This window comes from Didymella exigua (assembly GCF_010094145.1).
Source record: "Didymella exigua CBS 183.55 unplaced genomic scaffold M421scaffold_16, whole genome shotgun sequence".
Lineage (NCBI taxonomy): Eukaryota > Fungi > Ascomycota > Dothideomycetes > Pleosporales > Didymellaceae > Didymella > Didymella exigua.
In genome coordinates, this window is record NW_022984790.1 from 436620 (window position 1) to 461088 (window position 24469).

The 24469-nt window shown below is 56.7% G+C and overlaps 8 protein-coding genes across 8 annotated transcripts in view; 6 read left to right on the forward strand and 2 right to left on the reverse strand.

Moving 5' to 3' along the window:
* The window catches only part of M421DRAFT_101630 (L-lactate dehydrogenase), a gene marked incomplete at both ends in the record, with an annotated part of 1289 nt that extends 862 nt beyond the window's left edge, over window positions 1–427 (reverse strand). Inside the window, one exon of the mRNA XM_033586663.1 lies at window positions 160–427. Within this exon, the coding sequence (XP_033447934.1) occupies window positions 160–427 (268 nt within the window). The remainder of the gene's footprint in view (window positions 1–159) is intronic.
* M421DRAFT_172971 (uncharacterized protein) lies at window positions 166–1080 on the forward strand. Its single transcript, XM_033587798.1, has one exon. It carries the CDS (start codon window positions 451–453, stop codon window positions 1039–1041), a length of 591 nt encoding a protein of 196 aa, XP_033447935.1. The 5' UTR covers window positions 166–450; the 3' UTR covers window positions 1042–1080.
* Window positions 1081–1096: 16 nt separating this feature from the next.
* M421DRAFT_64535 (uncharacterized protein) lies at window positions 1097–1890 on the reverse strand (the record flags this gene model as incomplete). The annotated part of the gene is made up of 3 exons (XM_033596171.1): window positions 1097–1314; window positions 1368–1580; window positions 1722–1890. The coding sequence occupies 3 exons, from the start codon at window positions 1888–1890 to the stop codon at window positions 1097–1099; spliced, it is 600 nt and encodes a 199-aa protein (XP_033447936.1).
* Window positions 1891–2408: 518 nt separating this feature from the next.
* Window positions 2409–6574, forward strand: M421DRAFT_421524 (uncharacterized protein). Its single transcript, XM_033592860.1, has 2 exons — window positions 2409–2694; window positions 2746–6574. The coding sequence occupies exons 1-2, from the start codon at window positions 2526–2528 to the stop codon at window positions 6087–6089; spliced, it is 3513 nt and encodes a 1170-aa protein (XP_033447937.1). The 5' UTR covers window positions 2409–2525; the 3' UTR covers window positions 6090–6574.
* Window positions 6575–8031: 1457 nt separating this feature from the next.
* Window positions 8032–8627, forward strand: M421DRAFT_93072 (uncharacterized protein; the record flags this gene model as incomplete). The annotated part of the gene is made up of 2 exons (XM_033598085.1): window positions 8032–8455; window positions 8542–8627. 2 exons carry the CDS (start codon window positions 8032–8034, stop codon window positions 8625–8627), a joined length of 510 nt encoding a protein of 169 aa, XP_033447938.1.
* A 6529-nt stretch (window positions 8628–15156) lies between these two features.
* M421DRAFT_64780 (uncharacterized protein) lies at window positions 15157–17856 on the forward strand (the record flags this gene model as incomplete). The annotated part of the gene is made up of 1 exon (XM_033596193.1): window positions 15157–17856. The coding sequence occupies one exon, from the start codon at window positions 15157–15159 to the stop codon at window positions 17854–17856; it is 2700 nt and encodes an 899-aa protein (XP_033447939.1).
* Window positions 17857–19360: 1504 nt separating this feature from the next.
* Window positions 19361–21516, forward strand: M421DRAFT_421528 (uncharacterized protein). The gene is made up of 3 exons (XM_033592861.1): window positions 19361–19443; window positions 19606–20148; window positions 20204–21516. The coding sequence occupies exons 1-3, from the start codon at window positions 19390–19392 to the stop codon at window positions 21383–21385; spliced, it is 1779 nt and encodes a 592-aa protein (XP_033447940.1). The 5' UTR covers window positions 19361–19389; the 3' UTR covers window positions 21386–21516.
* A 398-nt stretch (window positions 21517–21914) lies between these two features.
* M421DRAFT_421531 (uncharacterized protein) lies at window positions 21915–24469 on the forward strand. Its single transcript, XM_033592862.1, has 3 exons — window positions 21915–22008; window positions 22062–22494; window positions 22592–24469. The coding sequence occupies exons 1-3, from the start codon at window positions 21936–21938 to the stop codon at window positions 24159–24161; spliced, it is 2076 nt and encodes a 691-aa protein (XP_033447941.1). The 5' UTR covers window positions 21915–21935; the 3' UTR covers window positions 24162–24469.

Sequence of the window (24469 nt, forward strand, 5' to 3'; positions counted from 1 at the left end):
GGGTGTGAGTAGAGCGTGGTAGGGATGTGAGTAGAGCGTGGTAGGGTGTGAGTAGAGCGTGGAAGAGGTGAGTAGAGCGTGGGAGGGATGTGAGTAGAGCGTGGTAGGGGTGTGAGTAGAGCGTGGTAGAGGTGAGTAGAGCGTGGTAGGGGTGTGCACCTTTTTTTTGCTTTGCGCCGGCGGTGAAGACGATAATGTCGCACTGGCCTGCTTCCTTGTGTGTCCCTGCTCGCACGCGTGTGCTGGTGTTGCCGTGAAAGGTAGCGTCTGACAGATCCTGGACCTGGGCGTCTCTGAGTTCCTCCTGGGGGTCGATTACCAGGATGTCGCCGGCGACGGGGTTCATGATGAGCGAGTAGGCAATGGTAGCACCGACGTCGCCGGCGCCGACGATAGCAATGGACGAGGTGAGCTTGGGGTCTGACATGATTGCGGTGTGAGTATCGAACGATGGAACGGAGGGAGGACGCAGTGGCCGAGCCGGACTACTACTTTGATTATTTTGTACACCAGTACGTCATGGTCGTGTACGTCATTATCGTGGTGGAGCCCTGCATGCAGTCTAGACTTTGGTGGTGCTGTCCGGTATGGTGGTCCCACGACACGTGCAGTCGCCGTGCTCATAATCCGCGCAGTCGCCGTGCTCACAATCCGCGCAGTCGTCGTGTTCACAACCCGTGCAGTCGCCGTGCTCACAATCCGCGCAGTCGTCGTGCTCACAACCCGCAACGCCAGTGCTTGTTCAAGCCGCATGCTCCCGCTGTAATGCAACAAAGATTGACGGTAGAAAAGTCTCCGTTTAAATGTACCCGTCCTCGTAGAATGGCGTCCTGTAGAATGGCGTCCTGCGTGGCCTTGCTCGTGGCACTGTGGTCCGAGGCTTCCTTGTGCTGGCCTAGGACATGTTTCGAGTTTGGGGGGTTCCAGGAGAGGAATTCGAGTTTGGGGGGTTCCAGGAGAGGAATTCGAGTTTGGGGGGTGCTAGGAAATGTTTCGAGTTTGGTGGGTGCTAGGAAATGTTTCGAGTTTGGGGGGTGCTAGGAGAGGAACTCGACCCGACAAGATCCAGTGCGAACCCGAGGCAATCCCAGACGCTTTATTTTACCCTTGCGGCAGGAGCTATCGCACCTGGCTTCCTCCGTGGCTGTGTGGCCAGGCCTTTCTTGAGCAGCAGCGGGATAACGTCGGTAGCCTTTGTCCGACTGATGTTCTTGCGGCAGACGGGGCACTGCGATCGCTTGACTTCACCGGGTCCGGTGCGGTTCTCGCCGGCGATGAGGGCTTCCATGAGGCAGGTGTGGCAGAAGAGGTGGCCTGGAGGAGGTCAGTGTCGACGCCGTGCAGGTGCTGCCGGGCACGGTACATACCACAAGCTGTGGCTGTGATGTCGGTGGGGCGGTCCATGCAGATGACGCAGTTGAAGCTGTTGAAGGTGGTGACTGTCTCTGTCGGCCTAGCCTGGGCCTTGACGGCCTGCTCCCGCTGCTTCGTGAGGACGTTGAGAATGTCATCGTCGTCTTGCGAGAGGTCTATCCGCTCGATTGGGGAATCGGGGGTCCTGCGGCTGGAGCTCTCCGCCGCTGCACTCGCTGCACCCGCTGCACTCGCTGCACCCGCTGCACCCATTGCACTCACTGCACCCATTGCACTCACTGCACTCGCTGCACCCACTGCACTCCCTGCACCCGCTGCACCCATTGCATTCACTGCACCCGCTGCACCCGCTGCACCGCCCGCGCGCCTCAGGCGCTTCGTGGATGGGCCTGGCGCAGGCGACTCACGCTTCCGTCGTCGCGGCGGCGACGCCGAGTCGGGCAGGTCGACGTGCGGCGAGGTGAGGTCGACGTAGCCGTTGGACAGACGACCCGGCTGGGGACGCGACGACGACATGGTGTAGGGTGCGGCGTTGGCGTAGGCGAAGGCGGGGTCGTCGTCGACGGTGGGGTTGAGGAGGTTGTTGACGAAGTTGGCGTCCCAGTCCCAGTCCTGGAACGAGTCGTGGTCTGAGGCCGACATGGCGGCGAGCACGGCCGGGGCGGAGTTTGCTAGGCGTGCATTATGCGTGCAAAGCGAGCCGGAGTCGGGGTCGGGGTCGGGGTCAGGGTCGGGGTCAGGGTCGGGCAGGAGCACACCCAGGCCGGATCACGGGGGGCAGGATCACGGGAGACAGGATCACGGAAGACAGGACCACGGGAGACGGGATCACGGGAGACAGGACCACGGAAGACAGGATTGCACACAGCCAAGATCGCTCGCAGCCAAGATCGCCCGCAGACGCAGCGGCCGGTGAAGACAGAGGGGCGCCCGAGCTTTGGCGGGCGAGTGACGGCTAGGGCTGCACCTGCAACGCGGCGCCTGATTCGTCGTCTGCTCCCGCACGGTGGAGAGACGGAGAGGCGAAGCTAGACGTGCTCTGACGACGGCGGCGCGCGGGCGGCGACAGGCGACCGACTCTGCGCGCATGCGAGACGATGCAGTGACACGACGCAGTGCCGAGACGCTCCCCTCCGCTGCCTGACGCGACGATGCGCTGCCGCTCCAGTCGGGCCCTTGCGAGTGCGGCGCCGCGACCGCGAGCCGGCAGAACAGAGACGGACGCGGCCTACCAGCGAGCACCGCGACGGTGCGCGGCCACGGCCGACGCGCCCAAAGACGGCGCAGCGGGCAGCAAGCGCAGGCCGAACAGCCTGAACAGTACGTTTGTGCCATAGACGACGCCCAAAGACGCGCGCTGACCTCGCGCAGTCCCCTCGGCGGCGCGCTTCAGCGAGATAGGCGTGCAGCACCTCTCCAGCCATGTGCACGCGCAAATCTTCCGCAGCGCGGCCAGCCGCCCGCCGGCGGAGCTCGTCGCCCTCTCGCGCGACCACCTCGCGCGCCACGAGCTGCTCGGCAAGAACACCGACTCGACCCCGCCCGTCGCCTTCGACCTGCCCGAGCTGCAGGGGGCCACGCTGGACGAGCACTTCCACAAGCTGGGCATGGACGCGGCCGAGCCGTACCTGGGCATGTGCAAGAAGCTGGCGTGGGCGAACCCGCCGCCGAAGCCGCGCAAGTGGGTGCGGCAGAGCGGGTGGACCAGGTACAGCAGCGACGGCACCGCCGAGCGCGTGGAGGCGCCCGACGAGAGCATGCTGACGTTGGACACCGAGGTGCTGTACAAGGAGACGTCGTTTGCCTGCATGGCGTGCGCGGTCAGCGGCACGGCCTGGTACGCCTGGATCTCGCCCTGGCTGCTGGGCGAGTCCAGGTCGGACCGTCACCTGATCCCGCTCGGCGACCGTACGGTGCCGCGCATCGTCGTCGGCCACAACATCGGCTACGACCGCGCACGCGTGGCCGAGGAGTACGACGTGCGGCAGTCGAAGAACTGCTTCGTCGACACCATGTCGCTGCACGTTGCCTCCAACGGCATGTGCTCGCGCCAGCGACCGTCGTGGATGAAGCACAAGAAGAGTCGCGACCTTCGCGACAAGATTGCGACGTCGGAAGAGAACGCAGACCTGTCCGCCCTGCTCGACTCGGGCGGCGGCGCCGCGGGCGAGGAGGACGAGGAGCTGTGGATCGGCCGGAGTGCCGTCAACTCGCTGCGCGACGTGGCCAAGTTCCACTGCAACATCGCCATGGACAAGGCGCAGCGCAAGTCGTTTGGCGAGCTCGACCGGGCAGGCGTCGGCGAGAAGCTGGACGAGCTGCTCGACTACTGCGCCGCAGACGTGGCCGTGACGCACCGAGTGTACCAAAAGGTCTTGCCGCTGTTCATCGAGGCGTGTCCGCACCCGGTCAGCTTCGCTGCGCTCCGCTTCATGGCAGCCGAGATCCTGCCCGTCAACGAGAGCTGGGATGTCTACATCAACAACGCCGAGGCCACGTATCAGAGGCTCAGCACCGCAGTCAGAGAGCGGCTGGTTGCGCTTGCAGACAGGGCCCTCGAGGTCAAGGACCAGCCCGAGGTGTACGGCAACGACCCGTGGCTCAGCCAGCTGGACTGGTCGGGCCAGGACGTGAAGATGGTCAAGGGCAGGAACAAGGGCGATCCGCCGCGACGCGCTGCGCGACAGAAGATGCCGGGCATGCCGCAGTGGTACAAGGACATGTTTCCGAAAAAGGACGGGCCCATGAACCTCACCATCAGGACACGGGTCGCTCCGATCCTGCTGCGGCTGGCCTGGGACGGAAACCCGCTCGTCTGGTCAGACGTGTACGGCTGGACGTATCAGGTGCCCGTGGACGGCGTGCTTGCGCACCCCGACACGGGCGCGAGAGAGCTGGACATGACGGCGGAGCAGAATCCAAAGCTGCGCGACGACCGTCGGCACGTGTACTACAAGATTCCGCACAAGGACGGGCCGCAAGCCCGTTGCACGAACCCGCTCGCAAAGGGCTACCTGCAGTACTTTGAAAAGGGGAAGCTGACGTCCGAGTACAGCTATGCCAAGGAAGCACTGGAGATGAACGCCTCCTGCTCGTACTGGATCAGCGCAAGAGACAGGATCATGTCGCAGATGGCCGTGTACAGCAGCGAGGTGCCCAACACACCCAAGCTGACCTCGTCGTCCGGCAGGGGCCGAGGGACCAGGGTCGGCTTCATTCTGCCCCAGCTCATACCCATGGGCACCGTCACGCGCAGGGCAGTGGAGAACACGTGGCTCACGGCCAGCAACGCCAAGAAGAACCGTGTGGGATCGGAGCTCAAGTCCATGGTCAGAGCGCCGCAAGGCTACTGCTTCGTGGGCGCCGACGTCGACTCGGAGGAGCTGTGGATCGCCAGTCTGGTCGGCGACGCCACCTTCCAGCTCCATGGCGGCAACGCGGTGGGCTTCATGACGCTCGAAGGCACCAAAGCAGCCGGCACCGATCTGCACTCGCGCACCGCCGGCATCCTGGGCATTTCGCGCAACGACGCCAAGGTCTTCAACTACGGGCGCATCTACGGTGCCGGCCTCAAGTTCGCCGCGACCCTGCTCCGCCAATTCAACCCCGCGCTTACCGACGACCAAACCACCGCCACCGCCACCGCCCTCTACCAAAACACCAAAGGCAGGAAGACGACAAGGAAGCAGCTGCACGAGAGGCCCTTTTGGCGCGGCGGCACCGAGTCTCTGGTGTTCAACAAGCTCGAGGACTTTGCCGAGCAGGAGCGCCCCCGCACCCCCGTGCTCGGCGCCGCCATCACGGAAGCCTTGCAGCGCCGGTACCTGACAAAAGGCGGCTTCATGACGAGCCGCATCAACTGGGCCATTCAGTCGAGCGGCGTCGACTACCTGCACCTGCTGATTGTCGGCATGGACTACCTCGCCCGGCGGTACAACATCGACGCCCGCCTCGCCATCACCGTGCACGACGAGATCCGCTACCTGGCCAAGGAGACGGACAAGTACCGCGCCGCAATGGCGATGCAGGTCGCCAATCTCTGGACGCGCGCCATGTTCGCGCAGCAAATGGGCATCAACGAGCTGCCGCAGTCGTGCGCGTACTTCTCCGCCGTCGACATCGACCACGTCCTGCGCAAGGAAGTCGACATGGACTGCCTCACCCCGTCGCACGCCACCCCGATTCCGCACGGCGAGAGCCTCGACATTCTCGCGCTCCTCGACAAGGGCCCCGCCGCCAGACTCGATCCGAGCATCGTCCCCACCGACCCCCCGGCGCCGCACCTGTACGCCTACACCCCCCGCGTCCCCGTCATGGCCTCGCTCGCCGGCGCCCACCCCACCAGCGCCGAGAACCTGGCCTATCTGCAGGCGCAGATCTCCTCCTCGGACAAGGAGCTCCGCGACGCGCTGAAACTGCTCCGCGCGTCCGCCCCCGCCGCGAAAACGCCAAAGTCCCGCTCCAGCGCCGACCTCGTCGATGCCGCCGACCTCGTCGATGCCGCCGACTACGGCGAGAACGAGATTAGCCAGAGCGTCCAGCACTACCAGCACATGGCCCGGCTCTTGCCCGTCGACGAGCTGTGGCGCGAAGTGTACAAGAAGGCTGCCAAGGCCGGGCCCGGCAGGGCGAGGCCGAGGCCGGGCCCGGGGCTGTACGGGCAGTGGAACACGCATCCCAGGAGCACGGGGCCGAGGGTTAGGGATGCGGGGTGAGCGTGCAAAGCCATGCGAAGCCATGCGAAGCCATGCGAAGCCATGCGAAGCCATGCAAAGCCATGCGAATCCATGCAAAGTCATGCGAATCCATGCGAAGCCATGCAAAGTCATGCGAAGCCATGAGAATCCGTGCGAATCCATGCGGGGTGAGGAAAAGATGGTGTATTATATGGTAAGCTTTTCTGTCTTCTCTTGGCGTGTTGCGAGGCTGGCAACGCGTGTGCGGTGTTTGCTGTATCTATCTAGTCGTCTCACGGCGCGCTCTGTACCTACGATATTGTGTAATCGAGTATTTGTGTAGACTGCGGCCGTCCGCACCGCTCCATCACGTCCCGCGTCTCGTCCCTCTCCGTCTCTACGTTCGATGACAGCTACAGCGCCTTGAACCCGCCCATGGCGATTCTGGGTGGTTCATGCTGATCCACATGACGGGCTCGTGAACACCTCGGCGGAGCATGTCTGGTGGGATTGTTGTCAAGCTGGGCGGGGATATTGAATATACCCATACGCAGATGCAGCACACGACGGCCTGGATATTGGATATACCCACACGCAGATGCAGCACACGACGGCCTGGATATTGGATATACCCACACGCAGATGCAGCACACGACGGCCTGGATATCAGATATACCCACACGCAGATGCAGCACACGACGGCCTGCTATTGGGGGCTATGAGACCTTCTCGTGGGAGCAGTGGATGCAGATACGGAATCGAGACATGGCCCTGATACCACATGACATCGTTTGATCACGACCCATCCGAGTACAACGCCTCCTCAGCGTCTCAATGCCACTGTGCCTGCTTCACGTCTGCGAGCATGCTCGGCAACCCGTTCCCAGTGCCTATCCGCCTGTCCAGGGCGTTCATCCCTTACCATCATCAACCCGCTCGGCGCAATCAAGCCGAGATGAAGCTGTGTGTCTGAATATCGCCTTCCAAACGTGACCTCCATGGCGTTTAGGATGTCTTCGCGCAGAGGCTGAAGCCACGCATGGGTCTGGGTGATGAAGTCGTGCACTGTGACAAGCTCACCCTCTGTGGGCTGGACTGAAAGCGGCGCTGAAGAATGTGGACGATCTTGACCGCAGCAACGGTCAAGACTGCGGGAAGACTCTGTGCTCCATTGAGCATCACCGCTGTTGTGCTGAGCATGGGGCTCGTGTGCGTGCACCCAGTCCGACTCCCAGTCTTCCAGCTCTATTCATTGGACACTGATGCATGGAACTGGCGGGTCTGTTGCTGGGGAGGCCGAAATCTGGTGGAGGCGTGCACCACCGCGAGCAGACTTTTGGTACGGGGACAGAGATGAGACTATCATACTGACATCGTCTGCGACACAGACTGACGACTGGAGCGACCCGAATGGTCTCCATCGGACTCGGAGCATGTCCATGGACGTGAGCACCCGAGGGTGCGACCAAGCAAAATTCTGGTGCTGCAATATCGAAAGTCTCTCTTCAGCGTTGCCCAAATTTTCGAATTTGCGAATCAGATGTTCATATACAAGGTAGGTATGGGCCCACCAACAGCCACCCGAAATTCTCCGAAGGCAACCATGAATGTACCTCTCGACGCTCCGGCACCCCGACGCAACGCTGCAAGTGTGTCTCCTGACTTCACATCTATCGAATCTCTACCGAATTTACGGTTATTACTCGTACTTGCCGTCAGGTCGGACTGCAGTTTGTTGCTGCCTGATCTTGCAGTGATGAGTGTACCTATGGTACTTATAATCATCGAGACACGCTTTACCTCAGAAGCACACAACAATAAACTCGACTGCCCACGCTACATACACAAAACGCCTGTATATCATTTCCCTCACAATTAGCCAAGTTGCTCCTTCAACCACGTAGTGCCCTCAACGCCAACACTCAACGATCTACCACAACAACACACTCGCATCGATTACGCGTACAGCTCTTGAAACACGATGCTCTTTAGCGGCGCATTCGGCGCCCTCGTTATGTACTCGATCCTCCGCTCGAGAGACGAGCATCGCCGGCATTCGCACGGTCGACAAGCGTACGAACAGAAGCCAACGGGGCACGAAGCAATCCCGCAATCTGCCCAGCACACGACCGCACAAAGAGGAGCGAGACAGCAAGTGGAGACGTGCAGTCCAGAATCTCCCGAACAACCAACATCGCAAACCCCCGGACCTCCTCGGGTGGCATACGTACCCCGAGAGGTCATCAGAGAAGTCGTTGTGGACTGTTCTTGCAAGTGTGCTTGTAAAGCGCCGGAGAAACCGGACCTACAGAGGTCGTTTTGGAGTCTCGATCAGGGCACCTTTGTGGCAGCAGCGAGAGACAAGGAGGCAAAGAAGATACAGGAGAAGCGGAGAGAAGAGGTTGGTAAGATGATGCGGTACTGGAGCTTGGATCAGGGTATGCATGCTGATGCAGAAGGAAGAACTTGGCTCACTACCCCGGTCGACTAGGTGTATTCCGCGTGGTCATTGGACTTGAACATCTCCACTCTGAATTGATAAGCCGAGAGGAACCAGACGATATCGCAATGCGTTGAGCAGCGCTGAAACCCTGAGACCGTGTGAAGCATCCTGCTCCTGCACAAAGAGAGACGGCAGACGAAGAACCCTGAGCGGACAGCAGTTCGGGGAGCAGCTGCACTCCTCGGAAGCAGCAAGCTCAAGGGTCCCCGAATACCGGATGTGGTGATCAGGACAAGATTGTCGCGAGTTCTGGACCATGGAAGCTACAAGTCATGTCGGCGTCTTCAATTCAACATGCATCACACCAATACAACTTGATCTTCCCCTCCGCTAATTATACTTGGACACAACATTAGCCTTGAGACATCAACACAATATCTCTACATACATTCACCACCACGATCCGCAACTTCAGCCGTCGCAATCTCCACTCCCCATTATCCATCCCCTCGTCTCGTCTCGCCACCTCAAGTCAAACCCATGCGCCCAATGCTCTACTCACAGTTCCCGCAGACTGAAGTACGCCCCCGCCCCCCTCCATCGTTGCGACATCGATCCAGCCACACAATCTCAATTACATGAGCTTCGACATCGGCCACACGTCTGGGCTGCACACGATCCTGTTCTTCGTAATATCGGCGCAGTGACCGTCGTAACGGGATACATGTCTGTGTCTACAAGACCAACGACGAGGAGGTCATCGCAGAGAAGCCTGGGCGCTTTGGGGAGCAGCAGCAGGGGATGATGCGGCGTGTCTAACCTGCTTCGAGGCTGATTCTATTTGGCTTGTTGCTCTGCGGGGTGGATGGTGGGCGGGATTGGGCGATGGGTAATGGGTTCGCAGTCAGGTGAGGATGAAATGGTGGAAAGGGCAGATGGGTGGGCGGATCAGGAAGGTATTGGAGACTGAGATGCAGAGATTGACGGATTGTGTGTGGCTTTGCATGGTCTTGTATGTTTGGGTTCAAAGCATCAGGGAAACCCCTCTGAAGGCTAAGAAAGAGAAGGAGCTCCACAACGATGCGGCAATTGGGATGCTATGAGAGCGACAGTATCATTGCACAACGGGCATCTCTCAACTTAAGACATGACTTTCAATGTGTAATGGTGAAGTGATGCGTGTGTAGCCAGTGCGACCGCTACTTTGCCAAACCAACTGTAAAGTCAAAGACACTTTGAGGGTGTTTGCATCTGCTTCTCTAGGTCTTGCTGAGGTTCCCAGCGCCGCGCCACTCTAAACTTAACTACGCGCGGCTACTGCAGTGTCACCTCCAACGCCAATTGTACCCGCCGAGCATCAGCGGTCCGCGATGTATCTCCTTGAATTCCTCTGGCATCATAGATCACAAATCGCTCGCTCATCTCTAGCTCCTTCTGTGCCACGCCGGCTTTGGGCGCCCTGTGGATGCAACAGTTCCTGTAGTGTAACTTTACCGCTAAGGGCCGGCCCGGATTTCCGAGCTCGAGATTGGAGGAATCGTTTCCCAGTACGATGCACAGCACGCTCACGCTGTCGGAGATTTTCGAGCTCGTTCGTTGAGAATGCAGATGCAGTGAGGGCGCTGATACACATGGCGATCCTTATCTTTCTGTTACCTTGAGTTGTACAAGATCTGAGATTACTGATCCTTGTGCGCCCGGCGTGGTAGCAAGGGCGCCCAATCGTTGCCAAAGTCAATTTCGACTTCGAGATGTGTATGGTATCGTTCGGTCAATTTGCATTGCGGACGTAGTTGGTTGTATCGTGGTAATGAGAGTAGCCATGGTAATTACCGGTTGATTCTAGGGAGAGGCGGCGAGGCGGCCGCGTGCTCTGTCAAACCGGGGTGACCTTGAAGCTCTGCGGATCATGGTTATGCTTGCAAGACCTGCAGATGATATTAACAATGGAGCAGTTCCTGTGGAAATAGAGTTTGTTACTTGCTTCTGTGAGCTCTCAACAACGCCAATGTTCATTTCAAGGCTGCCGACACCACCATTGCAAGGCTTACCTTGCGGACAACCACCACAGTACACCATTATAAATCAAAGGCCTGTCATAATAAGCAGAGCCCTGGCCCAACGCTTTGCTTGTAGTGTAGTCGTCTTCTAATCCTTACGTCCTGCCAACCAAGGATATGAAGCGTCAGCACTTGCAACTACCTCGTCTCATTGGAACGAGACTCGTCAAGCTCAAGCGTTCTCACGACACCTGGATTCGATTGAAATGATAAATGCCGCGATAGATGTTGGACTATCTGGTGAGATGTTGTGTAAGTCTTGGCATATTTCAGTCATCGGTGTACCGATACCTGATGACGCGCAAGCTGGAGCGATCCTCGCTGAACCCCGACGATCATTGTTCGTACGTCCACCTGCATTAGTTTATGCACGACGTGTTTCAGAGATCGGAAGGAAAGTCCGAATCATCGGACACGAGAGCTCTGCAGGTCTGTATCAACAAGCAGGATGCTATTGAGTCTGGTGCTGATACCAGGCCATCTGGCAGCTCCTGGATTAGTGAGGAGTCAACAGACGGATACCTGGCTGCGGTAATATTGAGCCGATCCCCTCACAGGCAGCATAGAGTTCGTCGAGTATAGCCGACGCTTAACGTGCTCACTGACCCTTTGACTCGTTCTGCATCGGTGTCTCCCGCCAACTGAAGAGCTTGAGGGCGGAGAACCTGAAGTCCGAAAACGCAAGTCGTGCCACCTTCCTGCTGCAGTCGTGGTCGAGGTACAGTAGTGCTGATAGCTTCCACGATTCGTAAAACGCCGCTTTAAATGGACCAATCGACTGTCGATTTCGGTTCACAACCGAGGACTACGGACACCCCGTGCCGGCGAGGACGGTGCGCGAAAGTTGTTGTGAAGCGGCGCTGGATCCGGTGTTGCTTGTTCCAGCGTTGCTGTGTCCTGTGACTGCTTCAGCTCATGCGGGTGGAGGCTACAGTTGAGCTCCGAGCTTTCGAGGCTTTGCGCGCGACTGTGATAACGTGGAAGCACACAAAGTGCGGTCTTTTGGCAGCTTGCATGCTGCTGCCACTACTGTCGGCATGCAGCTACTGGACAACGGTGTAGAGATCACCTGCTTGCTGGCACCCTTGCTCTTTCTCTTTTGCTCGGGTATGAAGTGCAAGACTGACGACATTGCATCGAGTCCAGATCCTGACTGTTTGCAGCTCAGCTGGGTTCTGCAGCTCGGCCTAGCGCGTTAGTCTCAGACGCAGGATCTGGATGTGGGCTCCCCGCATCTGGTTCGTGGAGAACAAAGCAAACCATCCCACAAGCATCCCGTACCAAGCGAGACGGAAGGCACCGGCAGGATAGTCGCATTGCTGGTAGGAACCGTGAGTGGTGCAGTTGCTTGCTGAGGCGTCTTTGTTGGGACCTGAACAGGATGTGAAAATTGCGTGTGAGTGGCTGTTCAATATGAGGCTCCGCACAGGCGGCGTTGCGGATACATGGCGCTGGGTTTAGGCAGATTAGTGAACGGACCTGAGAGTTTGCTTTTCGCCGTCGCATTGAGTGTATTGCTGTCACTACTATCGACAGGCTGACCTTGTCGTAATAACGGTAATGAGTGCAGCAGTGTTGCAACATCATATTGCAAAGACAGACGTGCTTTTGCAGTGAGGTTGGGAAGCAATTGGTTCGAAATAAGGAAAGTGCAATCGTGGCCGCGTCGTCATTGGCTAGGGCGCCCCAAGCCACTCATCACACTTCCTGTTTTGGCACGAGCGAATTTCACGAACCCGAGATTGGCAATCTTACAACAAAGACAGCTGTTACTGCAACAGCAGATCTTGGAAGAGGAAACGTAAACAGTAATTATTGCTGTTGGCTGGGCAGCCACATCCGCTTGACATGTTATTGACTGAGAAAACGTTGCAATTGATAGCGCAGGGGCCGGGCCATTATCTAATCTACCAAATTTTGACAGTGACAGGTAACGGACACCAGCGGATGTAATGTTGCATGCGACCAGCAATTGAAACCAATTGCGCTTGATGAACGTGTTGCTGAGTGGTTACTGCAGGTACAGGGAGAGGCGTACCGTGGTTGTAGCTCGACACTTGCGCGAGGCTGCGAGACAATGACGGACAATTGCTGAAAGCACACAACATCAGCGAAGTAAGGTCCACTAAGTAGAAGTATCTAATCCAGGACCATTTCATTGATTGGTCAGGAGATGCGACCTTCATATCTCACCGCCTGACCGCTCGCAGGAAATGTGTACTCAAAGTTCGCCGGCGCAAGGCTACGAGCGATTGCACGAAACTGGTCGTCGCAGGTGAAAACCGTTGGCACCCGATCCTCCACGGATCGGATTCCTTAGCGAGTTCATAGTGCATTGTGTGATGTTCGGTCGACTTACTTTTCAGGCACATCTCCGTATCTTCGTAAAAGCCTGCTCAATCTCGATACCTGACATCCTTCGTGAAGTATTGGCAATTCCAAGTGCAACCGAGGGCAAATAGAGATTTGCACCGAGAATTCTCTGTCTCGGAACCTGGCCGCCGAGGTTTGGTCCCTGTAGATCACTTTCACTGGCGGGAGACAGGCCTACCATGTTCGTGACGTTACAGTATCACGAAGTTCCTAGAAAGGTCGGTCAAGAACTACGAAAGGGTGCTGCAGACCGAACATGTCCCGGGTGGAAGAGAAATTGCGCACCACGTAGCAGCTCGGCTAGACTTGCGACGACAAAGCAGCCTGGAACTGGCCTGCATCGAACGCAGCAAAAGCAAACCGACGACAATCGGTCCGCACAGTGCTTTGCAGATAGTGAAGCGATGCAGAGTGCATTGCAGAACGCGTAGTACAAACGCCAGAATGCAGGCACTGTTGTGGCGTCTTGAGACACTAGGGTGTTGATGACGGCGCATCCCAGTATTTCTGAGAGCAGTTGTGAGCAATCTGCTGCGCCGTTCGGCTTCTGCAGCCAATGCAATTGCGGATGGTAGGAAGAAGTAGTCTTGGGTATCGTGCACTTCAGTCTCGATACGCGGGCTCAACTCGCCTGAGCAGACGCAGCAAGACGGCTGCTTCGTCTCGCCCGCTTCTCCGCATTTCGTCTGGCAGGACTATTTATGGTGGCGAGGACGAGCTCCTCACACAAATAGGGCAAGGCCCACTAGTAGCGCCTCTGCTCTAGGAAGATGCTGCTAGCCATGCAGGGGCAAGCGGACGCCTCTGGTTCGATTGGTCGCCAACTGCGGCATCTCAAATACTAATTGGCAAACCAAGGGCTTGCTGGACCCACCTCGAACGGTGCGTGTGAAACATGCTGTTGCGCATCCTCATGTGGAGAGAATTGGACTTGAGCCGTGTCTTGCTCGAGGGACCAAGCACACTCGAGTGCAAACTTGGAAGCGGCACCACAGATCAACACTATATCTCCGTCATCCCCGAGAGAGCCGGAGGACGATGTGAAGTTTGCCGGGTTGCGGCAGGGTGCCAAGGTGATCTGGAGAGATGCATATCGCGTGCAGGCAACTCCAACGAGTAGAAGTGCACGCTGGATAGTGGGAGCGTGGCTCGAGTCAGGATGCTGCAGGTGTGTAGGCCGTGTACAGACCGTTTCTTCCTCATGCATACGCAGCGATAAGGTGCATGCAGGTAGTCGGCAAGCAGCACTCGAAGGCGTGCCCTGATGAGCCGCAGGAGCAATTAACTTTTATTGTCGTCTGATGGGCAAGATGCAAGAAACTTGCAGCTGGCCTGTCCGCGGCGTCGCTCGTCATTGTCGACATCATGGTTGCGCAGGGTGTGGACACTGTGGAGTGGCCGCTGTCGACGGACCAGCTGGTAGCCCTCGTGATGAATGGAGATCAGGCACAGCCGCGTCCGAAATGAAATTGCGCACCTTGTCTGCACTTCGCTGGCGCGCTACGGCCGTTCCTGCGTTTCCAGCACCGTTCCTGCCAGCACGCAGCAGCCCAAATGCCTCATGGGCCATACTGCCCACGAGCAGCGTGCGAGTGAGCGCAGAATTCTCGCGGTGACAGCGAAACGACCAAGCTCGCAGCAGCACAGCAGTCGTGCAAGGATGCGAGCAACGGTACCCCTGCCCTACGCGCGAGTGTGGGCCCTGCCTGTCAAGCCCAGTCAGATTGCGTCCGTGCGGCGCAGGCAGCCCGTCTGTCTCCCAGAACAAAACCGTGCTCGGCCGCGCCGCTGCACCCAGGTTGCCAATCCACGACACCTCCCGCTCCTCTTGTCGACCCCTCTCAACACCACACCCACTCTGGAGCCGTTTTGTTGACCTCACAGACTGAGGCGACGTGCGGTATCTGTCCGCTCTTTTTCTGTCATTCATTCTTTAATTCCGGGTGTACTGGCTTCACCCTCCGCGCCCGCAGCAGCATTATCACCAGCGACCCGCAACCACCGTAAACGATTGCTGCCATCCGCCCTCGCTGCACCCAAAACCCCGTCCCTGCGCGTACATTGTATGCACCACAATTGCAGCCCTGCAATCTGCGTGTTGACCACTGTCTCTCGCTAGTGCTAATACTCGGACGCCTTGTACCTCAACAGCGCTTGTTTCGTCCTACTGCCGCCGTGCCCTCCACCCGTAGTCGCCGTGCTACCCTAATTTCACAGTGTCCTCCTCGCCATGGCTCAGATTGCGCTGCCACGCCATCAGGCTACACAGTCGCAGTCGGCGAGTGTAGGCTCACCGCTCTACCAGCGTCGCCAGCAGTCCAACGTTGGCAACGTAGAGATGGTCCCCAACCCCGACTTCTCATTCCCCATGCGAGGACCAGACACATCCTCCAACGACTCGTCACCGACCAAACCCCGCCCAATGTCGATGCAGTACCCAGCCGCTCGCCGAGGGTCCATGCCGCACGCCAGGCAGAAGTCGGTAAACGCATTGCCTGCCTTCTCCTTCAACCCCTCGGGCAATGTACCAGCACCCCAGCAAACGTCTCCCCAGACATCGCCGCTTATTTCGCCGACAACGCCCGCCAAGCCAATGCATGGCCACCGACGGGGTGGAAGTGAGCTTATTGGAGGGAGTGCTCGAACAGGCGCGACATTGCTGAGTAGCAGCCCCACCAAGGATGGTTCTCTGTCGCCTCCCACATCAACTCTACAGCCAGGTCCACCCGCTGGGCGTCGTGGGCACGCGCATCGCCGCTCTGCCGCCATCTCGTCCCACGACTTATCCGCCATCATGACCCCTCCAGTGCCCCCTGTTCCCCTAATGCCCACTTTCACAGGCAGTGCGCCTAGCACGCCCGCCGAGAACCTCAACGACTTCAAGTTCGGTCACTCGGTGAACAAGTCCATGTCGCAGCCTTGTCTGCGAAGCAACAGCCCAGACGATGACTCGACATCACGTCCTCCCTCCAGAGCCCGTGTTGGCTTCTCAGATAAGGTCGAGTACATTCGGCCTCTCTCGACTATCTCCTCAGAAACCGAAGTTTCGACCATCCGTGGACACTCGAACACTAACAGCTTGTCATCGATTGTTGGTGGCAACACCGTGAGCCCGCCTTTCACACGTTCAGGTACCCCAACCCTACCAACAGTAGAAGATGAGAGCCGGCCTGGCACCGCCGGTGCTGTACTGGATAAGATTCTGAGCAACCCGTTGATTGTGGAATCAACTGAGCGCAAGCGACCTATGTCTGCCGGCCGTTCGCGGTCTGCTGGACCCAGTCCTACCTCGCCTGAAATGCCAACCAAGAAGCGAGGCTTCTTCCGTTTGGAGTCACGGAACAGCGACAAGTCCAGCCACCGAAGACTGCCGACCAGTATCTCTGACCCAGCTCTCACAACGACTTTCAACTCCTCTCCTTTGGTGTCGCCTCTGGACACAGAGATAGCAGAGGACTCGAAGTCGAAGTCGAAGAAATTGAGCCACAGGCCACGGAAAGTCAAGTCCTGGGCAAATTCCATTATCCCACGAAAGAGCAAGCACAGCAAGAAATCGAAGCGGAGGGCAGCGACACCTGAGCAGCCAGACGCCGTGGCGGAAGGCGAAGACACCGATTCCTCAGACGAGCTTGAGCTTGAGCTCGACGACTTCATTCCGAACTTTGATGATGACACCTCGGTGACCATCGTTTCGCCCACAGCAGACGCTGTCCCAGGACCTAAGATTAACACCGATTTTGCTTCGTGGCAACCAAGACAGCTGAAGCGTGTCGATTCGGATGTCATGAGCCCCATCATTGACATGGATGCGGCTCTTGGCCCGTTCCAGACCCCAGATGGCGCGGACTCGAGGACCCAGAAGCGCGGATTTGCGGCTCATCGCCGCGCCATGCACAGTGCAAGCGGATTTACTCCAAACCATCGCAGGACAGAGAGCGCACCCGAGTTGGTGCCTTTCGAATTCAGGCCTTCAGCTGCCACCAGCACCTCGCCAATGGCTGACGTGTTCGAGGAGGAAGAGCCAGAAGAAGAGAGGCCCGAGTCAAGGAGGGCATCCGCCCCCACTTCCATCGCGGAAGAGCCCGAGAAGGATGAAGAGCCGCGTATTCAGGTCGTCGAGATCGAGGATAGACATGATGGTCCAGCGATTAACTGGAACTTCAACGACGGTCTTGGTTTGAAGGCACGTGCCGAGCCACGACACTCGCCTATTATGGAGGAGCCATTGTCCCCGCATGCCGTGTTTCAGTCGAGCGGCGCGCAGGTCGAGGTTGTGGAGGACTACGAAGAGCCTCGTACCTCATCCCTCACACACTCGTCAGACTCTACTGTTACACCACAGTCGACACTGGAGGAGTTCAAAGAGCACCAGTCGACTATGGCTGTGCCAGCACCGCTTGCGCAGCAGAGCCTGATGACGCCTAACACCGTCACCTCCTCTTTTGGTTCACCAGACTACCGGTCCAGCCAGGTCTCCTTCGATACACCTCGTGTCGGCACTGCGGCGTCGTCTGTAACGGACTACCCAGTATTATCATCACCACGTTTTGGAGAACCCGGACCGGAGATACGCGACTCATCTGACGTACCATCTCTGACTTCTTCGAGGTCGACCATGACCAGCAACTTGCAGGGCACTTTCCCCCTCCCCGCTCCCCGCAGGCCTGGCGATCGCTCAGCATCGCTTTGCTCCACGCCCAGCGAGGTCGAGCAGCGTCGTCGCAAGCGATCCAGCATTGCTAGTCTTTCTCGCTTGATCAACGGATCCTACGGTAGCGAAAAGAGCAAGTTGTCAATCGAGCAGCGACCCCAATCCGCTTACCTCGAGCCCGTTGCACGGGAAACCAAGAAGAAGCCCAGACGCTTGAGCAAGCTGAAGTTCTGGAAATCATCAAAAGACTCCGCCTCTTCGTCTTCGCAAGCTCAATGAATCTGTTTTGACTACGACCACCACCTGCCACCACTTGCATATCATCACGTACCCTAATCCAACGGACGCACATCCTGTTGACGGCATGACATAATGGTCCACACCGGTTACCGAGCATATATACATCACCACCTTCCTGCATGAAACGGAGTTACCAGCGAGGCTACGAACTTTTAATGGCGCATGCTTTCTTTGCAATCTTGGAACGCGAACCGGACTTTCTTACTCTCGTTAAATCAGCATTTTCCTTACACAACCATCGTTTGCGGGCTCTGGGAAGACGGGTATCTACGTGTCGGATCTTGATCAGCGGTACTTTGATCAGCTCTTTACGGCGGTAACGTCTCTTTGGAGACAACATCATCTTTGACTCTCGTTCAGCACATTTGAGGCATGGTTGGGTACTCTTTGGCCACCTGTTTCAAGACATGCCTGCGCAAAAGCGCGATATGACAGATCTTTTCTTTCGACTACTTCATCTAGGGCGGCGTTGACCATCTTGGTGGATTGAGATCTACCAGCGACATAGAAGATAGTGTTGCATGGTGAAATGCAATGAACACATACACAAGCACATACCAATATCCACACACCCGTTCCTCACCTGCTATCTACTAGTGATGAACTAACATTTGACGCGAGATGGTATAAAAGGCGGCTTTTGTCGCCAAGTTTGTCAGCAGTGTATACATGACCCCAATCCGCTCCCAGCGCTTACCTATCAAATTCATCGTACCGATCCCACCAGCTCGCGCTTCATCCTCATGGCCATACACAGCCACGTTTCCAATAGTTCGCGGAAATTGCGGAGGATGGCCCCCTGCGCAGGTGCATACCACTCCATATCCCCATGTGCATAAGTTGAAACATAAGCAGCACAACTTTGAAGTTGAGTGCACGAGCACAAGCGTATGCAAGAGCAAGGACCCGGTGCAGAGGCCTGTCTTAGGGGTACATCTTATGGCGCAACGAGACAGGCGGGTAGATCGTGCGAGGGCGGATAGCCGTTGTGCAAGTGCTGGGGAACGACGGGCCTTAATTGAGTGTCGTGTTTCAGGCTGATTGAGGTCGTGGGGGTGGAGTGTTACGTTGCGAAAGGTGCAGGGGTACTTGTGTCGCTTCGTGGTTTGAAGATGACTTGTCGTGGCAAGTTGTAGAAGGAGCAATGAACAAGGTTGAAGATTGGGGACACGATTGTGTCCGAAGACTTCAAGGCTCTTGTAGTCCTGGAAGTTGAAGGCAAGGGAGGAATCGCAGCGTTATATCCTTCTCGATCAATCGGTCATGGATCCAAAAACCCAATGCAGCAATGCCATCACATCTGTTTACAGCATGTGTGAATCCTGACTCTTTCTACACTACTTCGTTGATAGAGGTCACGTTTGGAGAAGGGTTCAAGCTATGTGGGCCAATCAGGCGCTACCGGTAGGTACTTAGCGCGAATTGCGGAGGGAAGGTGGCATCGCCGAGCTCAGGGCGCGTCACCGCGTTCAACGCGACCCCACACTCTACACACCCACATTCAATACTACTATGGCGGACGAAGACAAAGATAAGGCTGAGAAGGTTGCTGCAGCTAAGAAGCGCGTATGTATTGCTTTCCATCGTCGTTCAGACAAACAGGGGTGCCTGTAGCACAGCAACATCTATGCGAGTACCATTGGCGTGATTATACCTTTGGCAGTACCAGCGAAACACACTTGCAGGCCTCTGTACTCTCTCATAGGAAACGCTGATTATAGAATATAGTACGAACAGTTGAAGAAGCAGAAGGCCAAGAAAGCTGGCGGTGCTAAGAAGAAGGACAAGAAGGACGAGGCAGAAGCTACAGAAGCTCCTGCTGAAGCTCCCGCTACATCTGCGCCAGCTGAGGAGAAGGCAGAAGATGCTCCATTTGAGCCGGCAGATCTGCCTACAGAGACTGCAGAGCCTGGATCTCCGGTATCCGCAGACGATGACGAGCCCACCGATCTACCCGTACCTAAGCCATCCCATGGCCGCAAGCCTTCAGTCGCTGTCGAGTCACGCCAGAGATCCGAGGACTTCTATCGATCAGGTGCTGGACCTATGTCACCTACCGGTCTGATACCTGGCGGCGGCGTGTCGAGCGAGATCTATCGCGAGCAGGTGCAGAAGATTGGGGAGCTCGAAATGGAGAAGATCAAGCTAGCTGCCGAAGTTGAGGAATACAAGACAAAGTGGGAAAAGGATGAGGAGGAACTCGAGGAGTTCAGGGAGAACAAGGGCGAAGCTGCAATTGCGCTCGAGAAGAGCAAACAGGCCGATAAGCTGGTACACATCGCAAGATCTGATTGTGTCTGGACTTGAACACTAATACGCGAAACAGATGTCAGAGGTCGAGTCTCTCACACGCCAGCTTTCGCAGCTACGAACACAAACCGAGAAGTCCACTCGCCGCGCCTCAGCTGCTTCGCCCAGCCAGACTGAATCGATCGATGACCTGAACGCTCAAATTACCTCGAAATCAGCAACGATCGAATCACTCGAACTGGAAATCTCCAAAGCCAATATGCAGTTGACTGAGCAAACGAACAAGAATAACGAGCTCCAGTCAAAAGTGTCGAGTCTTGAGTCAGCACTACAAAAGGCAGAGCAGGAGGCCAGTTCGACAAAGACGGAACTCTCGGACCTGAAGGCGAGTCTGGACAAGGCGAGCGAGCAGGCAGCTAAGGAGGGCTCAGACCGTGATTCTGCGCACACACGGATTGCGCAGGTTGAGGCTGAACTCGGTACTGCTAACCGCAAAGCCTCAGATGCAATCTCGAGAGCGGAGTTGCTTGAGAAGAAGATCGAGACGCTTACACAACTGCACCGGGACAACGACACACGCAACCAGGCGCGTGTTCAAGAGAGCGCCAAAGTCGAGCGTGAAGCTGCGGAGCTTCGATCTCGCGTGACAGGCTTGAGCAATGAGAATGCTCGCTTGCGTGAAGCTGAGCAGCGCCGCCGAAAAGCAAACCTCGACTCTATAGAGGATTCAAGTGTGCAAGAGCTTGAAGACGAGGAGCGCGATCGCCTCATGGCCAAGGTCCGTGAACTGGAAGAGGATAACTTCGAGCTTCGTCGTGGCGTGTGGCGTGACCGCCGCACTGCTATGCAACCTTCCATCGACGACGCCGACCCTTCACAGCCATACAATAACTCCGGTTTCGATGATATTGATCTCTCTGGAGCTCCACCAACGCGTCCTGTTGGGCAGAATCACTCTTCCTTCCAGGACGTCATCAAGTCCGGTATCTCTGCGTTCACGGGCCAGTCACAGCACCCAGCACATCGACGCAGCGATGCTGCAAATCGCGGCAAGCCAAGAACAGAGAGTTTGACAAGTCTGCCGAGCTTAGATGATTTTGAGTTCGACGAAGATGCGTTCAAGAAAGCACAGGAGGAAGAGGCCAAGAAAAGGCTTGAGCGCATCAGAGAGACCAAGAGAGGGCTGAACGACTGGAAGGGCTGGAGAGTAGACGTTGTCGATATCAGAGTCGGTATGGGTGGTGTCTTTGAAATCTAGGCACAGATACGGCTGCCGCCGCATAGCTACGATAATGCATCGATCGCCATGTAACACTGCCACGAGTATGCTTCTTTTCATGCTGCAGTATGGTATGTTCGCTCTGTGGTCCGACTATCTCCAGCTTCCGATAGCCATGAAATTTTCACACTTAGTTCTACAGACAAGCATTGCCAAGCGCTGCCAAGCGCTGCAGCTGAGCTAGTTTCGAGCACATTTCGGGACGCCATTCACTTTCGAAACCATTGCCCAACGCTACCGCTCTATAACTACTTCCTCATTCGCTGCTCGGCAAAGAATTTGCAAACGGTGTAGATGAGCAAGTTTACCCATCGCGAGTGATATGTGACGCAGGGACTACGCGAGCACGTTTACAGTCAGCAGGTGCCACTTGAGCATGATGGCGGGCGGGCGAGGCAGGCCGCTCGCTTGACCCCCTACCGAACTTCGGCATTGCGGAGAGCACAACATATAGAGAGTTGTGGTGACTCTCCAGCCCGGAGCGCGAGCCAGCTGAATTCAGTTCAGACGACACAGCAAGACCGCAGACATGAAGCCGCATATCATCCTCACTCTCACGCTGTCGAGCACAGCAACAGCATTGATCGGGTACCCAACACTGAGTCAGTGCCTACCTTTCTTTGCCCCGTCTCAGCAGTACATACTAAGAGCCCAGTGTACAATCCCAACTGTGCCTTCGCATGCCGCGACATCTTTGCCAGCGCAATGCTCACCTGCTCCGGACACGACCACGCCTCTGGCGCACACTCTCATGGCCAAGGCGCAACATCAGCCGAATGCTATGCAAGCAACAAACCCTGGCTGACCACTCTGGCCAATTGTGTGAATGCCACTTGCACAGGTGTTGTGCCGTGGAAGCTCGAGAAGTACTGGACTGAGCGTGTTACTGGACGGCTCACCGGTGTGGAGCCCAAATGGACCTATCAGGAAACGTTGGCGCAGATGCAAGGCTCTGAGCCGCCGCGTAGACTGCTGGAGGAGGATGAGGTGCTTGACTTCACGGCGGGTTTTGATGAGGAGACATGGGAGAGTACAAGGGGTGCATTGGAGTACTTTGAGAATGCGGAGAGGACGCATTCGAGATACGGGTGAGTGCGATTGATGCTGACGTACTACTACGCAACTGTCATAGACCTTGGGCAACATACGTTGGAGCATGGGTCCCTCAAGCTGACACAACTGCAGAATCATACTCTTGGTCGTCAGCTTCGCGACTCCGATTCTCGTCACCTGCCTCAGTCAGCTCCCGTACATGACCTCAATTCTCGACAAAGTCAAACCGCGCCTTGTCTGGCCGTCCTTTATTGGAAATTATCACGTCCAAGCTCTACCATTCACACTCGGTAATGCACCTACCATCGGTCAAACATGGTATATCATCCTCTTCCTTATCTTGAACATCGCCTTCACAGCCGGTGGCTACAAGTCCTTCCAGTACCCTTCCAACGCCTGGTTTCCGGATGTCTGGCAGGAAATCATAGCTTACACATCAGCGCGTACGGGTGTTCTTGCCTTTGCACTTGCGCCACTCGTTATCCTGTTCTCCGGCCGCAATAATGTGCTTCTCTGGCTAACGAACTGGAGCCACTCGACGTACATGCTGCTGCACCGATGGGTCGCACGGATCTTTACTCTGCAAGTCATTCTACACTCCATCCTGGAGTTTATGCTGTACAAACGCCAAGGTAGCGTGGATGCGGAGCAGAAGGAGCCATACTGGATCTGGGGCATCGTTGCCACTATCGCGTGTGTGATCACGGCCATCATCTCGAGCCTATGGTTTAGACGCGCAAGCTACGAGGTCTTCCTTATCATGCACATCACCCTCGCTGTCTTCGTGCTCGTGGGTAGCTGGTATCATATCGAGCTTCTCTTCACTCGCCGCTGGGGCTACGAGTTCTGGCTCTACGCCGCGTTCGCTGTGTGGTTATTTGATCGGGGCGCACGGATCGCTCGAGTCTTGAAGAACGGCATGCGTAGGGCTGAAGTCACGCAGATCACGGAAGATATTATGAGAATTGATGTCAAGGGTGTACGATGGGATGCAAGGCCCGGGAAACATACGTACGCGTACTTTCCCAGCTTGAAGCCACTGAGACCATGGGAAAACCACCCTTTCAGTATCGTCCCCACCGCGCTTCTGCAGAGCCGTAATCACAGTCTCGCAACGACAGACTCGTCATCGAGCTCAGAGCACGAACCTATCGCCGATGTGGAGAAGTCCGGCGTTGGAACTGCAGTCCTCGCTCGCACTCAACATGCAGTGAAGACAGATACATCTGGCATTTCGTTGTACGTGCGAAAGTCAAATGGTCTGTCCAAGGCACTCGTAACTCACGCATCACTTCTTACTCTTCTCGATGGACCCTACCGGAATAATTCGACCGCGGCGGTGCTGCGCACTGACCGTTTGGTTCTCGTTGCTGGTGGTATTGGCATTACTGCTGTGCTTCCATTCATCGCGCATCATCCTAATGTCTCGCTACATTGGAGTTTGAAGGACTCAAGCCAAGGCCTGGTCGATGATCTTGCAACAGCTCTATATGGACTGAGGGAGAAATGTGTCAGTGTTGGTCGGAGGCTGGACGTGGGAGGTTTGCTGGCGCAACAAGAGAGTGAGGGGTGGAAGAGGATAGGAGTCGTGGTTTGTGGGCCTGGTGGGCTGTGTGATGAGGTGAGAAGTGTGGTCAGTCGGAGGGCGAGGGAATCAGGGGCGGTGCGGTGGGAGCTGGATGTCGAGGCCTTCTCGTGGTAGGAGACTGAAATCTGGGTCCTAACTGGTGTTTTGTCATGACCGACTGTGACTCCTTACAAAGTTCAAATACGGAAAGGCCGCGTTGTCTTGTGGATTTGCAGCAGGTGTGTGTAACTGCAAGGCTGTGGTAATGACGTTAGGGGTACCACATAGGCGAACGTCATAAACCCTATATTCTATGACTAGTGAAGAGCCAATACTACCCTTCAAGCTGCATCAGGGTGATGAAGTATAGGAAATAGGGCCTCACATATACTATGACGTCCTCCGTGAACTCAGGACGATCATGCACAATGACAACTCATCGC